The 13,917-nt window shown below is 44.5% G+C and overlaps 1 protein-coding gene across 2 annotated transcripts in view; it reads right to left on the bottom strand.

Annotated features, from left to right (window-relative positions):
* LOC101073140 (gamma-aminobutyric acid receptor subunit beta-3-like) overlaps positions 1-13,917 on the bottom strand; it is a 29,653-nt gene that overhangs the window by 5,804 nt on the left and 9,932 nt on the right. For both annotated transcript variants that reach the window (XM_029840202.1, XM_029840203.1), the window contains exons 5-7: positions 12,139-12,221; positions 10,597-10,734; positions 6,227-6,379 (exon numbers count right to left, since the gene is read on the bottom strand). In XM_029840202.1, coding sequence (XP_029696062.1) covers positions 6,227-6,379; positions 10,597-10,734; positions 12,139-12,221 — 374 coding nt within the window. The remainder of the gene's footprint in view (positions 1-6,226; positions 6,380-10,596; positions 10,735-12,138; positions 12,222-13,917) is intronic.

The following is a 13,917-nucleotide window of genomic DNA, read 5'->3' on the forward strand; positions in this document are numbered from 1 at the left end:
TGGGAAGCGCCACGTTCATCTGCAAGTTTACTTTATTTGTCATATGCATTAAAGTATTAAAGGTTTATAAATGTAAGTACAAAGTACAGCTAATGCATTGAAATGCATTCTGGCTTTCCTGTAGCGATTAAAAACATAAATAGTGCGAATAAAAAACAACACTAACAACATCTGATAAAAACAAAGGTAAATAAATATACAATTAAAACCCCACATATATGAATAACTAAAGAAGTAAATCAATAAGTCAATAGTCCACATCCTCCACAATCATTCAGAAACTACTGTTCAGTAGTCTGATGTGTTCAGTACTCTTGTGCCTGGAGGCAGAAACTGTCCCTCAGACGCAGGTCCGAGCTCTGTGGACGCTCCCTGAGGGGAGAGGGAAAACAGCCATGTGCTAAGTGACCGGTGTCCTCCCTCTAGCAGCTGAGGCCACTGCTCCGAGACTGCATGGAGCCTCTGTTCGCTATCAGCTACTTATCACAAGCCACCTGCCTCCATTCATTTCGTGGCCTTCTCACCCATCCCCACGGAAGCCGAGTGTCTACTCACTTCAACGAAATGCACGGAACATTTCTGCAACTGCAAGCCATTTTTTTAGTCTTGGCAATATCGCTTGATTATTTCCTGTTATCCTTTTTACAGTAGAACATCATTTCAACAAGTTTATTATCATTTCATTAGTTCGTTCAATCATTCATACTGTTGGCTAGGACTCCCTCCTTGTCCTAGTTTAAATGTCCTGTAGATGTCCTGTGGTAATGGTGATCCGATAATTTCCGATGCTGTTTTTACTGTTCTACTCAGGCGTGGATAGTCCTGTGCTGTTCTATTCCCAAACCATGCCAGGATGCATCCAGTGAAGAGATCAAGATCTATTCTATGTTATCCAGACCGGTAGAAACTGGTCAGCACTTTTGTGGCTGTGCCATATTTCTACAGACAGAAAAAAGGCTGATCTTTTGCACTTTTAGCAACACAACTGGAGTTCAGCGACGAAGAGATTGAGTCCAAAATCTGGATGTGTAGGAACTTGTAGCTATTAAAAATTTCAATAAGCTCTGGTGTTTTATTATTGTTGAGGCAGCGAACGTTCTTATGAGACCATATAGGCAGGTCCTACACCTCATTCCAATATGAGCCCTCGTTGTTGTTTGTAGAGGTCCCAATTTTGTTATGTTCTGTCAGCTGTGAATTTTACAATCCTGTATAATGTTTGGCCATGCAGTTATGTGCAGAGATTTATTTGCGGGAACAGACATTCCAGTACTTGAATACATAACCTTTCATTCATTAAAATTCAAAGGTCTGCCATAAAACCCTCCGAGTGCTCTGTGGTCATCAAGCAGAAATAACTCATTAGAATTGTGCTGCCTGCGTATACCCACCAGCCGCTTGTAACCTTAACAAAAGTTACACCGTGGCGTGGTTATTTGTTATAACCCAGTAAATTCACCTTGGCACCTTGTGTAATTCAGCGTGACGGTAACTACATGTGGCGTGTAGTTTGACCTCAGCGAGCTTTTGCAAATGAAAAGACTTTGCAAACAATGCAAATGCAGAGCCAAATATGGCATTATGCTAATAACCAGATACAGGAAAGGCAGAGACCCTCCCACCAAGCACACACACACACACACACACAGACACAATAAATTAGAGGGAATATGATGTAAAACCAGGAAATCTTTACTACCAGAAAATGTTCGATACAGAAAATGGCTAACTAGAAGAACAGTTCCATATACACTATAAACATACACAGAAAACAAGTAGCCGCGTAGCTTAATTAGCACAACTGCAAACTGCAGCACATGAATGCAACACTCACTCATATTCATAAAACCGCTCTAATACTGTATCTTAGTTCATTACTGATGTATGTCTCCACTACTTCAGCTAATGTTCCTGGAAATAATTGAAGCCCATTTGTCGTCAGGTGGAGCGCAGACACACACACACACAACACACACATATGAAGGATTTCCGAGCATGTGCATTTGCGTGTTTATGTGCCATAGTACAGTGAAGAGATGAAGGAGGGGAGGGTGGTGGATAGCTAAGGTCAATGTAGCCCTTAGTGTGATTTATTGACACATTACACGGTTAACACAACTCGCTCATACATGCTGTGCATGTAGTCGGGGGCCACACTAGAAGCCAATGTGCAGATGTTAGCATGCATGTGCACGTCCTATGTGTCCCTGTCCCTATTTGATGGTTCAGGTGCTCTTTTCCTCCCTCGAGTCGACAGCCTTGTTCCTAATAGGTGTACTCTCAGCTGCACCATTACTCTCCGTCTTCACTCCCTCACTCCTATTTCGCTCCTTCTCTCTCCCCGATCACCCCCCCCCCCCTTCCCTATTCGGACGATTTAATCATGGGACCTTACGCCCTAGGCTCCCCTCCTATTTCATCAGGCTGTTATACTCAGGGGAGAAATACAGTTTTATAAGGTTTCTGTCTGTCTCTTTTACTCTTCTCCTATGTCTGCCTCCCCTAGTTCTCTGCCTGCTTCTCTCTCTCTCTCTGGTTAAACCAAAACCCACATGGCAAATCACATCACTCTTTCACGGTGTTTCTCCCCCCACATCTCTGGCTATATGTCGCATAATCTCTCTTTCACCTCAGCAGCTGGAACAAAGCAGTACGACAATCAAACGTCCTCCAATGATAAGCCAATAGGCTATTAACGATGTAGCTTGACATTATGAAGGGAACGAGGTTTCATGTGTGCTGCAATAAAACACACTCAAATGGTGACGGATGCTAAAGTGAAGCAGTGCCCATTGAGTGTCTCCATTTATTCCTTGCAGACAGTCGAATTTCACATCCAGTTAGTATGCAAAGTGTTTCAGATCTGTCACTTTCATGGGCCCGTGGTTACGAGTAAAACGGTTTCCAAAGGATGGAAGAAATTAAACTCTGCCATTGCACTAAAAGTGCTCCACCACCTATTACGGCTAATGCTCACACCTATACCTCTCATACAATCTGATTATGGGTAGAGGGTCCAACAGCGGGGAAAAGGGCTGCAAGCCGGCAGGCAGGCAGGCCGCAAGCAGGTCATTTGTAGCTCTGCAAACCTTGAAAATCGCTCAGGAAAATGAGTTTCTCCTTCAAACAATTCAATTGTTTGCCCGCCTGCCTCCTTGAATTGATTTTACCCCCTGATCATTACACTGCTCTTACCGGCAGGTTTGCAAACACACAAAAGAGATGCGTGCACGCATGCCTGCACACACACTCTCCGACCATCGAGACTACGCTTCTGTAAGCTTGTAACGATCCATCAGGAGAAGTAAACGGACCTCCGGTTTGCCTCTCAGCTGTGGAGGGGCACACCGGATATTGCAGCTAGCTGGACTTACATCACCTGCTTCACAAACTCACATAAATGCAAGTAAACACTCTGAGGCCCACATCAGTTACCATAGTCTATGTGTGCAAAAGAAAGTGTTCAAATTGTTAAAAAAAGTGCATGTAAAATAAACCAGGGTGTGTGTTTTTGTAATACCCAACCTAAAACCTCATTAACCGTAGCCTATCTGTATTTGAGTACCAAGTAACCTGTTGTGTCACTTCCTGTTTTCTTTGTCAGTCGAAACTGTTGGTTCACTGTGTGTTGGAGGCACTTCATTGACCCTTCAATGGCCGATAAACCGTGGGCATTGCTACTTTGTGAACCAACCAGAGAAATACAACACAAATTTGATGTAAACATGTTTGAGGCTCGAGTACAATGAATTCCTGGACAATTTTGCAAATACTCCTGGACACATTTTAGGTATCAGAGTAGGTAAAGAGGAATTCCAGTCACTGAAATATCACATTACTCAAATACGCTATTCGCACCATTTGCTCAGCATTTCCCCAAGCATTAGCATTAGCATTAGCATGGCCTCACCATCTGTTTCACCCGGTGTTTCACCTTGCGTCTGCTCAGTGGGTGAAATATTTAGTTATTCTTTGGCCTTCTTTAGTGATAGTAATAGGTGTAGAAAGTGTAGCTTATTTATGGCTCTGGAGGCGAGGCTTAGTGAGCTTGAGGCGCAATTCTGCAGTTTGGGGTTGTCTAAAGTTCTATCAGGTAGCCAGGCCAAGGTAGTGACTGCGGAGCGGCCCAACGTAGCTACAGCTAACTCTCCCCCGGCAACAACAAAGGTCCACGCTGTAGCACCAACTGTTCCCCCCCTCTGTGACACACCCACTGGAAGAGAAGCCTACTCTGCTAATTGTAGACTGTTTTGTGCTCCAACACCAGCGACCATACAACAGCCTTACGTTAACAAATGTCTCTGAGATATAACTGTAGCCAAGTGTAATGATCCATGGGTTAATTCTGGGACCATCATGTACCTTTACAGAGAGGAGTCGTGATAATTTTAGCCCTGCTGAAGTTTATTCTATTGTTGAAGGTGCAACAGCCTCACTGCGAATCACACTTGATAATGTTGCCCCTCTGAAAAAGAAGAGAGTGAATTAGTGGAGGTGTGCCCCTTGGTATAATCTGCAGATTAGGACCTGGTAGCTTTGAAAAAAGCCCCCATGAAGCTGAAACTGCCTATTATTCCTGAAGTGATGAAAACTCACAATAACCCCAGGTTACTTTTCAGCACTGCAGCCAAATTAACTGAGTCTCAGTAAAGACTTCATGAACTTTGTCACAAATAAAATGAGAACTATTACACAAGAAGTTAATCAGGCCATGGCAACAGCTGTTAGACCATTATCAGTTACAGTAGGTTGTCCGCAGAATCAGATGGAGCCTCCAATGAGCCCTTACCTTTCTTTGATGCAATAAACTTTTCTGTAACGTTATTTCAAAGGTCCAAGTCCACCACATGTCTTTGTGATCCCATCCCAGCACAATTAATGAATCATACAGTATTTTATCACTGACTGGCAGTTCTGTTCTTGGCCAGATCAAATGTTATTTTGCAACAGATTATGTAAAAACCTAAAAAAAACTAGAAAATTCTCAAAGCAAATGATCTAACCTGCCTATTATATCTCCAGTTGTTGAGAAGGTTGTGGTGACTCAGTTAGTGGACCACCTGCAGAGAACCAGTCTGTTTCAGATGTTTCAGTCAGGTTTCAGAGCTCATCACTGCACAGAAACAACACTTGCTAAAGTTGCTAATGGTCTTCAGATCATGGACTGGTCTCTATACTGGTTCTGCTGGACCTTGGTGCTGCTTTTGATATCGTTGATTATAACATCCTTATAGACAGGAGAAAAAGGCCAGACAAGACTGGTCTAGATCCTGTTTATCAGATAGATGCCAGTTTACTCATGTTTCCTCTTCATATAGTTGGGTTTGTCATGGAGTTCCACAAGGTTCTGTACTTGGACCAATCCTTTTCATTTTATACATGCCCCCCTTAGAAAACATTACTCAGCAGCACAAAATCAATTTTCATTGATTCATTATGTTGATGACACTCAGCTGCGGTTAGTCAAACTCTTTATGTCTTTAAGACATCACATCCTGGAGGACCTCAAAACAAACAAACAAAAATATTTATGATCCACAGTAACTTTTGAAGTGACCAACAGTGGGATTCCTGAGGTAAGCGGAGCATTCTGCAGTCGCACCGGCTGAATTTGGGTCGTCCATCACTAAAAATGCTGAGGTGTTCAGAAACGGCAGGAATAAACAAACAAGCATGATGAACCCACGGAGAGCTATAGAACCCACATGTCCTCCTGTTAGCCACCTGATTGCTTACGTATACGTATCTACCTCCACCTTGAGACGCTACTTCCCGTGACGGATCAAGTTGAGTTCCAACCAGCAACCTGCTGCTCACAGGAGCCCCACACTGAGTGGCCTTTGCACCCACTCCAGCACGCCTCAATAAGAACAGAAATCATGCCCATTACGGACAGGATCATTTTATATCCGTTCCAGGCTTGTTGTGACCACGGCAACCGCTGGAAGTAGTTTGTAGTGGGTTGAAGATGTGTATTTATGCTTTTGGCTCTTGGTGACATAAATAGTGCAGGTGATGATGGATCTACTTCCCCTTTTTGCTCTTTGGAACACGCACAGGCGTGCTTATATCCATTTGTGCCAAGCCCCGCCCCTTTTCTCCCCCTAATATCGCCACAGTATTACCAGCTCAACTTCCAAATGAGCACACAGACAGGGCTCGCAGTCCATAGGGGACACTTGGACGCACCGCGGTCCCTGAACTCATCTCACTACCTGCTTCTTACCGAGTGCCACTCTGGCTGCTGAGGCATCATAGTTGATCCAGAAGGAGACCCAGGAGAGGATGGTAATCAGGATCGATGGCATGTATGTCTGCAGGATGAAGTAGCCGATGTTTCTCTTCAGTTTGAAGCTGAGGGACAGTCGAGGATAGGCACCTGAAGACGAGACGGGGGCACGGTTTCAAGGCGGTGTTTAAAAATCACACAAAACACATCTCGCTTTGCAGGTTTAAAAGCAGAAAATACGGCAGGAGAAGGCAGGGACACCTTCTGTTTTTGTTTCAGTTTCCATGGCAACCCCGACAGCATGGGATAGATTTATTGCCATGGTAACAAGCATCCCTATTGCTGAGGCACACCGACACTCTGTCGCACACACACAAAACTGCAACCCTATTTTTGTCAAGCTGTGACACAATATTCAGGACGGCGATAAAAGTTTCCGTTTTGATTCATCCAATTCTCTCATGTCATCTTTACGTAAATCACACGAGAGGGCTGAGGGATTCAGCATCGCTACAGAAGAGCTTCAGACGCACTGAGAAATTCATAAGTCAGGGAGTGGAGGCAGGAGTTGGCATTTCTGCCCTAACTTGTGATCAGCAGAGTGATGCAGCACGACTCACGCTGGGTTTGTGATCGATCTCTGAGCTGGTGACCATGTGATCGTGTTGCTACGTAGTCTTACGGTGGTCATTAGGGTGTCAATTTAGCCAAAGATACTCACTCTTTGTCTTTCTGCAAAATTGTAAATACCAGGCGCTAATTTTAACATGATCTAAACATGTTATACGTGTCCTTTTTACGACTAAAATATTAGCTGGCGTGTTAGAGTTCTGCATTTATTCTATTTGGAGGATTAATCCTAAATCTGTAAGTTTCTCCAATTTTTTTTTTTTTTTGGACTTTAAATGATGTCATTTATATTCTGACTACTGAGAAATCATACTGTTGTTCTGGACTGCTTGTCCTCCACAAGGATATTGGACATTATTATTGCTAATTAATGCTAGACTTTGTATTGGGGCTGTTGACCAGTCTGTGCTACTATAGAATAATTTTAGCAGTCATTGAGGGAAAATGTAGAAGTAATAACATACTGTATGATCATATTAATATAGAAGATTGTTCACCCATCTTTTGTCAGACTGAATTTTTTACCATTAGTGAGTCCACTGAATCTGGACATAAATTCTGTATTAAAGGGTTGGTTTTAATCATACAGAAATAAGATTTTCATGTCAGGATTTCCTCATGCTGAAGATGAATCGAATAAGAAAGTATTTGGATGGTCTGACATGTCTTTTAACCTACCTTTACCTGGTAAAAGCACACAGGTGCATCAGAACACGTTGGGTCGCTGTCGTGTCTCTCTTTAAACTAAAAGCTGTAATTTATGGCTGAAATACAAAAAAGGGACCCCCAAATCATCTCAGCTTAAATTCACAGTATGCATAGCTTAATAAAACGTATTTATTGATCCCTGCAGTGCGAATTGTTTCTGTAAGTTATATTTATGCTCTTGCAGAAATTTGTCACATAAAAGCTTGTTGATGTCAGGCTTGCGCATCACACCAGGTCTATATTTGGCTCGTTCTGTCTGGCAGCCGGGAGCAAGGTCCAAGCATTCTAAACTTGATTCTGAGTGTGTAAATGAGAAAAGACCGCTGCCGGTCTTAAAATACCCAGCTTCATTCTTTTAATGCCTCCATAGCCGTTCCTAAATCAAGTAGCAGTGTGTGTTTGCAGCAGCCTCCTGCGAAAAAAAAGAAAGAGGAGGCCGAGGTTCAGGCGTGTGTGGGTGTAGAACAGTACCGGCTGTAACTGCTACACCAAACAACATGCGCGAGTGGGAGGAACAGCATGTGCGGAGCCGACGAGGAGGCAGGAAGCACTGACAAGTATTAAAGTTGAGTGGAGGATGACGGACTGACGGCAGACACGGGGAAGATGACGAGTGGGGGGTCTGCTGTCGGTCCTTTGAGAGGGCCACAAGAGTTGAGGGGTAACCACGAGGGATTTTTACACGTTTCCCAAAAAAAAACAACCTGTGATGCAGAGTCTGGCTTTTCGTTCCTGTTCAGTAAAAGAGTGTTAGCACATCCGATTGACTTTATTTATACTCGCGGCTAAAGCTTCACTGAAGACTGAAGCAGTTTAAGAAAAAGAAATTTGTTCCTTTTGTCCAAAATAATACAGGGATTTATTCAGAAGGTCATTTGTGTGAGAAGTGGGAGCAGCAGAAACAAATCAGACCTTCGAAACGTCCCTGTCTGCCTTCATGTTTTCTGTAATCCACCAAATTAGATGACCGCTCAAGGCCTTTGCTGTCGGAACACGGCAAAAGAAACATGAAATATAGATGCTGTCGAATATTTAAGGCATCGTGATAAATCTCCTGAGTGTGGCAGTGACAAACGATGATCAATATAAATATGCTAACAACTAGCTTCAATGCGCTGCAGCGTAAATGCTGCCTGGTCAGGCCGTATTTGCATACGAACATCTATATTGCAATAAAGAGCCGGTGTTTGTGTTTGTACATAGAGAAGAATAATTAATGTTGTGGGCCTCACTTCACATTAATATATGATGCTCTGAGCGCTCCGCTCCCCCCTGTTTTACAGCAGGATAATTGGAATTCTATCACAGCCTAGAGAGGAGAATATATAATGGTGGGAAAGGAGAAACAGCCAGGAACAGACAAATGGAGAGAAAATTCAAGGCTGGATGGTGGCAAATCTGTTCATTAGTTCAATGCAGGGATCGTTCCACGTGCTTCACGCACGGCATCGGACCGCTGAGCGCTGTACTTTACCTGTCCGTCGCCCATGAGGGACACTTCTCACCAACGAATGCGCTAAAGCATGAGCTTTCTGCCTCGTACGGCTAACTGGTGTTGCTGTTGGATGCGATACCATTCTGAGTTAAAGACACACCAAGGAGAAAATAAAGGGAGCAGCCTTCGAAGGGATGCGCACCAAAGAGCCAAAACCATAAACAAAGGGACGATTTGCATCCTTTTCAGACTGGGATCATGTCTGTTCCTCGTGAGGGGGACTTCAGTGAGAGACGATTCCATTACCAAATGTCACAGAGCTTTTATTTTCCCTGCTACAGCAGCAGACGGGCAGACGTGCACGCGCCTCCACTGGCCAGATGACATGCTGCTTAGGTTAGGGAGCAGCAGTAAAAGATCTGCATCCGTGACTAAATGACTACATTAAGAAAAACAGATTTAATGTGGGAACTTGTGCACGATATAGAAAGCTCAGGGTTCAAGGCATCGCTAACCCCCAGGGGAGCAGTGAGGCTGGCTGCAGCGCCCCTCCCACAAATTAATTACAACATGATCTGAGACACTGTCACTGGATTTCATCTGGAGCAACTTGAGAGATCTTAACACGTCATCCTCTCTTAATTAATTGCCCCCAAAGCTGAAAAGGGCGACGTTGCAAATCTCCACAGCGCTCGATCGGTGTGTGTTTGTGATGCGTGTAATATCGGTAACTGCTCTGCTGGGGTTTGATCTTCAGGATAAAACCCGTTGCAATGATGTCTGCACCGACATTTAAAACCTGGCCCGAAGCATTTAAGCGGGTTTATTTGCAGCCAATATGTGTTTTCCTGTTTCTCCCGCTTCTGTTAGGATGGCGATCTTATTACATTCAATTTCCTGACAGGTGTCTTCTCTTCTTTACTGCCCTTCTGTCCCTGTGCTGCTGAACGTAATCCACATCTTTTCAATATTTAAGTGGAGCTCTGGCAGCATCAAGGAAGAAAGACCAACAAAGGTCCTGGAGGAGATCTCTGCCTGGACCTCGTTACAACAGCAATAATCTCTTGCACGCTTTCTTTCCTCGACTGAAGGTTCACCACCATTTTCCGTGGGGTTTTCAGATGAATGTCCCCCCCGTCACACGGACTCGTGCATCGACCAGTTGAATTGATTGGGTTCTCCAGCGCCACTTTGTTAATGTCAGCGTGATGACCAGACCATTAACTCAGACGTCACCCGTCAGGGTCAAGGACCATCTGGCGCTGCGGCTGATCTGCTCTGTAAATTAGTGTTTACGGCGTCTTTTCGGGCTCATTTCCACTCCGGCATCCTTAATTCCACCTCTGTGACTTGAGGGATGCTTCAAAGGCTGCACATCTTCTCACTTCAATCCAATTAGACGGCCTGACTAACTGAACTCAGGCTCGGAGTGCTTGAGAGCAACAGACCAAGCTCCGGCACCATCTAGTAGCCATCCGCTGATCAAACAATCAGACTCAAAATCGGCCAAAAGCTCGTCTTGATAATGAAACAATTCTTTAAATGCACCTTCGGCTCCATCTCTTATGGAAAGGCAGCAGAGCGCCGCGTTTACCTGTGGAGAAGACGACGTTCCTGGACACCAGCTTGTAATCGACTATGGAGAACTGAGGCAGCTCGATCCGTGTCACTCCTGTCACGGCCGACTCGCCTCCTCTCCAGTAGAACTCGATGTCATCTGTGGTGTAGCCATCTGCACAGGGAAAAAAAAGAGAAGCACACACACATGCAGATATCCACCAAGGTGTAACCATCTGTCTAACCCACACTGGAGACTGAGATATTTAGTGTTGCTCATCATCCAACTGGGCTGTCATTTGGGATGGAATTTAAAAAAAAACATGTTTGAAGTTGCTTCCAACAACTAGACGTTGCTTTGAAAAGCGAGTTGGCTGATGGGTTCACTCGAGTTCAGAAACTGTCAAAAGACTTTGAGAAAAAGCTCTCGTGATCTCCACCTCTGGAAGCTCCTTTATTCCGACACCACTATACAAATGATGCGCCCCTAAACACATCTGTCCGATCACCCCAAGAACCCTCCCGTAATGACGCTGTTTAGGGCAGCGTGTGTGTGTGTGTGTGTGTGTGTGTGTGTGTGTGTGTGTGTGTGTGTGTGTGTGTGTTGGGCTGCCCAAAACTGCAGGAACTGCTGGGAAAACTTGACTTCAAGTGTCAGAAAAATTCCAATCTGTAGGTGCCTCATGGGGGGTTCCACGTAATTGCCTTCTCCCATCAAGACGTAGAGCCTCCAGGGGAGAGTCTAATGGTGGTTCCCATGGGTTGGGGGAGGAGACCTTCAGGGAGGTGTCCTGAGGATTGGGATCTGGACAATTTGGAGGACCGTCCATCACTTTTCTATCTTTAGGAGGTTTTTGTAGTACCACATGACTGTTTACCAGAAGTTGCCCTTTCTCGGTGTGTTTGGAGCGGACAGAATACGGCCGCTCTTGGTGGACCTAATTATTTCTCACTTCAGACTCGAGTATGAATTAGTAAAACATTAAGATGATGGGATGCTTACATAACAGTTTATTCTGGTGATGAAAAGGGAAAGACAAATAGAAAAACGAGCAAAATATTGAGGGTGAGGTTGATGAGAAAGTTGCCTGCAGCAGGGAGAACTCTGGTGTGTCACCTGTAGCCTTGGATAAAGTCGTATTTTTGATACCTGGTGACGGTGTGATGCAACCAGGTGCATTTAAGAGAGCTCCCCTGGTGGTCACTTCCTATAACCGCAGCCCTATAACTGCTCCAAAATTGTTTTTCCTCCACAAACACACATTTCAAGTGTTTCATGTGTCAACAAAAGGTGTATCGGTGCTCCACGGGTAGCAGTGCCATTAGGGGCAGCCACAGGATCTAGTGCAGCTCCGAGTTTAACGGTCTTTGCGAAAAACTTCAGCGGACTTTATGGACTTACTTGATAAACCACCTTCTTTCTGTATTTGACAATTATATCAACACGGAACGCTACGGACAGTAGAATAAACAGGTTGCACGGCAGCAATTTCCATTTTCCTGTGCTAATTTACTCTTCTGTTCAGCTAGCGCCGTGCGCTGACAGCCAGTCCTCCAGTCATTAGAACCTTCTACTCACAGCTCTCAATCTCCAGTGTGCAGTTCTGTTCATCCAGGGGATATCTCCTGAGATCCATCATGCATGCCGCAGTTGTAGTTATCCTGGAAAAGAGGGTAAAAAAAGGATATTTTCAATCCTCGGCGTGGTCCGTGCAGACGGGACGCTGTGTTGGATCGCAGTAATGAAGCTAGCGCAGATTCTTGCAGGTTTTTACATCCTGTGGCTGCGGTTTAGAAGTGGGCTACAAGGAGGTATCCCTTTGTTTATCAAATGTATGAACTTCACCATCTGATAAGCAGACAATTCAGATAAACAGCCAAGGAAATGTAGATTGAGTCTGTGCTGGTAGAAGCCTGCTGCTTGGCAGTTAGCCACTGCTATCTCCATTCAGCTAAGACTCAGCTGAGGCTGTGGAAACGCGCTAAGTGTTATTATTATACAGCTAATTTTACATCAACGCAGGCGTTTTATAGTCCTGAACCTGCGATGTCCTTTCATGAAAGCCTGCTCCTTCAGCATTCTGGGAAATATCCAAACATTCACAAAGCTGAGAGTTTGTAGCAGCAGCATTAAGCTGGTCAATTTATTGATCCAATGACTGAAAGAAAATGAGTTAATATCGATGGATCCTCTGCAACGACAGCAGAACGAATCACCTCCAGGCATGATGGAGTTAAGATGTCACAACACAACAGATAAATACATTTTGTCCAGGTTTATTAACTACCCCAATGAGGAGGAAGTGGCTCCAGAGTGGAGATTATTCTTTTATTTCAAAAAGTTTAATAACATGACATCAAATAGGGCGAGATGACATAAAAACGCTACCAGAGGTGATTTAAAACTGGCAACTCCTGTAAAAACATTTGTGTATTCGACGCTCAATGGCCCCCTTTTTAGCGCAAAACTTAGACAATAAGGCAATAAGTTAATTCCTCAAACCTGCAAGCAGAGCTGCTCTGCGTCCTGATCAGAATCATGCTCCGCGTGCTCCCTGGCTTCACCTGGCATACATTTATGGAAGAGCTCATTTCCCAAACAGCACGTCACATGGCTGACTCGTGCTTTGATCCTTTGAAAGCACTAAAAGTAGCCTGCGAGGCTAAGTGCTGTGAACCCCACTTGCATTATCAAGCATAGCAGTATGATTAAGAGGTATCAACACTGATGGATACAATTACACACACAGGCGCACACACGTGCACGCAGACACGCAACTCTTTATTTTAACCTGTAATAATTCAAAGCCTGCATCCATATTCATAGGTCATGCTAACTCTTCTGAACCTGCCTGTCTGAAAGATCAATGGGAAGATGAAAACAAGGGCTTTCTGAAGCAAATATCAAGCAGCAGCTGCGAGCTCTTCATCACCCTTGTGCACAATTGCAGCTAATACCTGCACCCTGCCTCCTCCAACGCTCCACTCCAGCTTTGGCCGCGTTAGAAATCAGCTCAATATCGGGAACACGTGAGAACATTTTGACCCCGAGATTTTTCGCTGTTGCCGCCTGTGGAAACTGTGACTCATTTGCATGCCCCAGAACGAGCTGCTGCAGTGTGCAACATAAAGAAACTATTATTAGAATTGTTATGAAGTTGCAGTTTGCGGGCGTATGTTCGCTCAGTGCAACCACTCGATGCGACTGTACCCTCGTTCCTTTCGCAACTGACGACTTTAGCTTGATTTTACACGTGGAATTGCTAGGAAGAAACGTAAAGATGGAGCTGGGGTGGCATTGCCCACATGCTAGGCTCAGAAACGTAGAAAAAAAATGGGTTGAGCTGTCAGGAAGGCG

Source organism: Takifugu rubripes, chromosome 8 (assembly GCF_901000725.2).
Source record: "Takifugu rubripes chromosome 8, fTakRub1.2, whole genome shotgun sequence".
Lineage (NCBI taxonomy): Eukaryota > Metazoa > Chordata > Actinopteri > Tetraodontiformes > Tetraodontidae > Takifugu > Takifugu rubripes.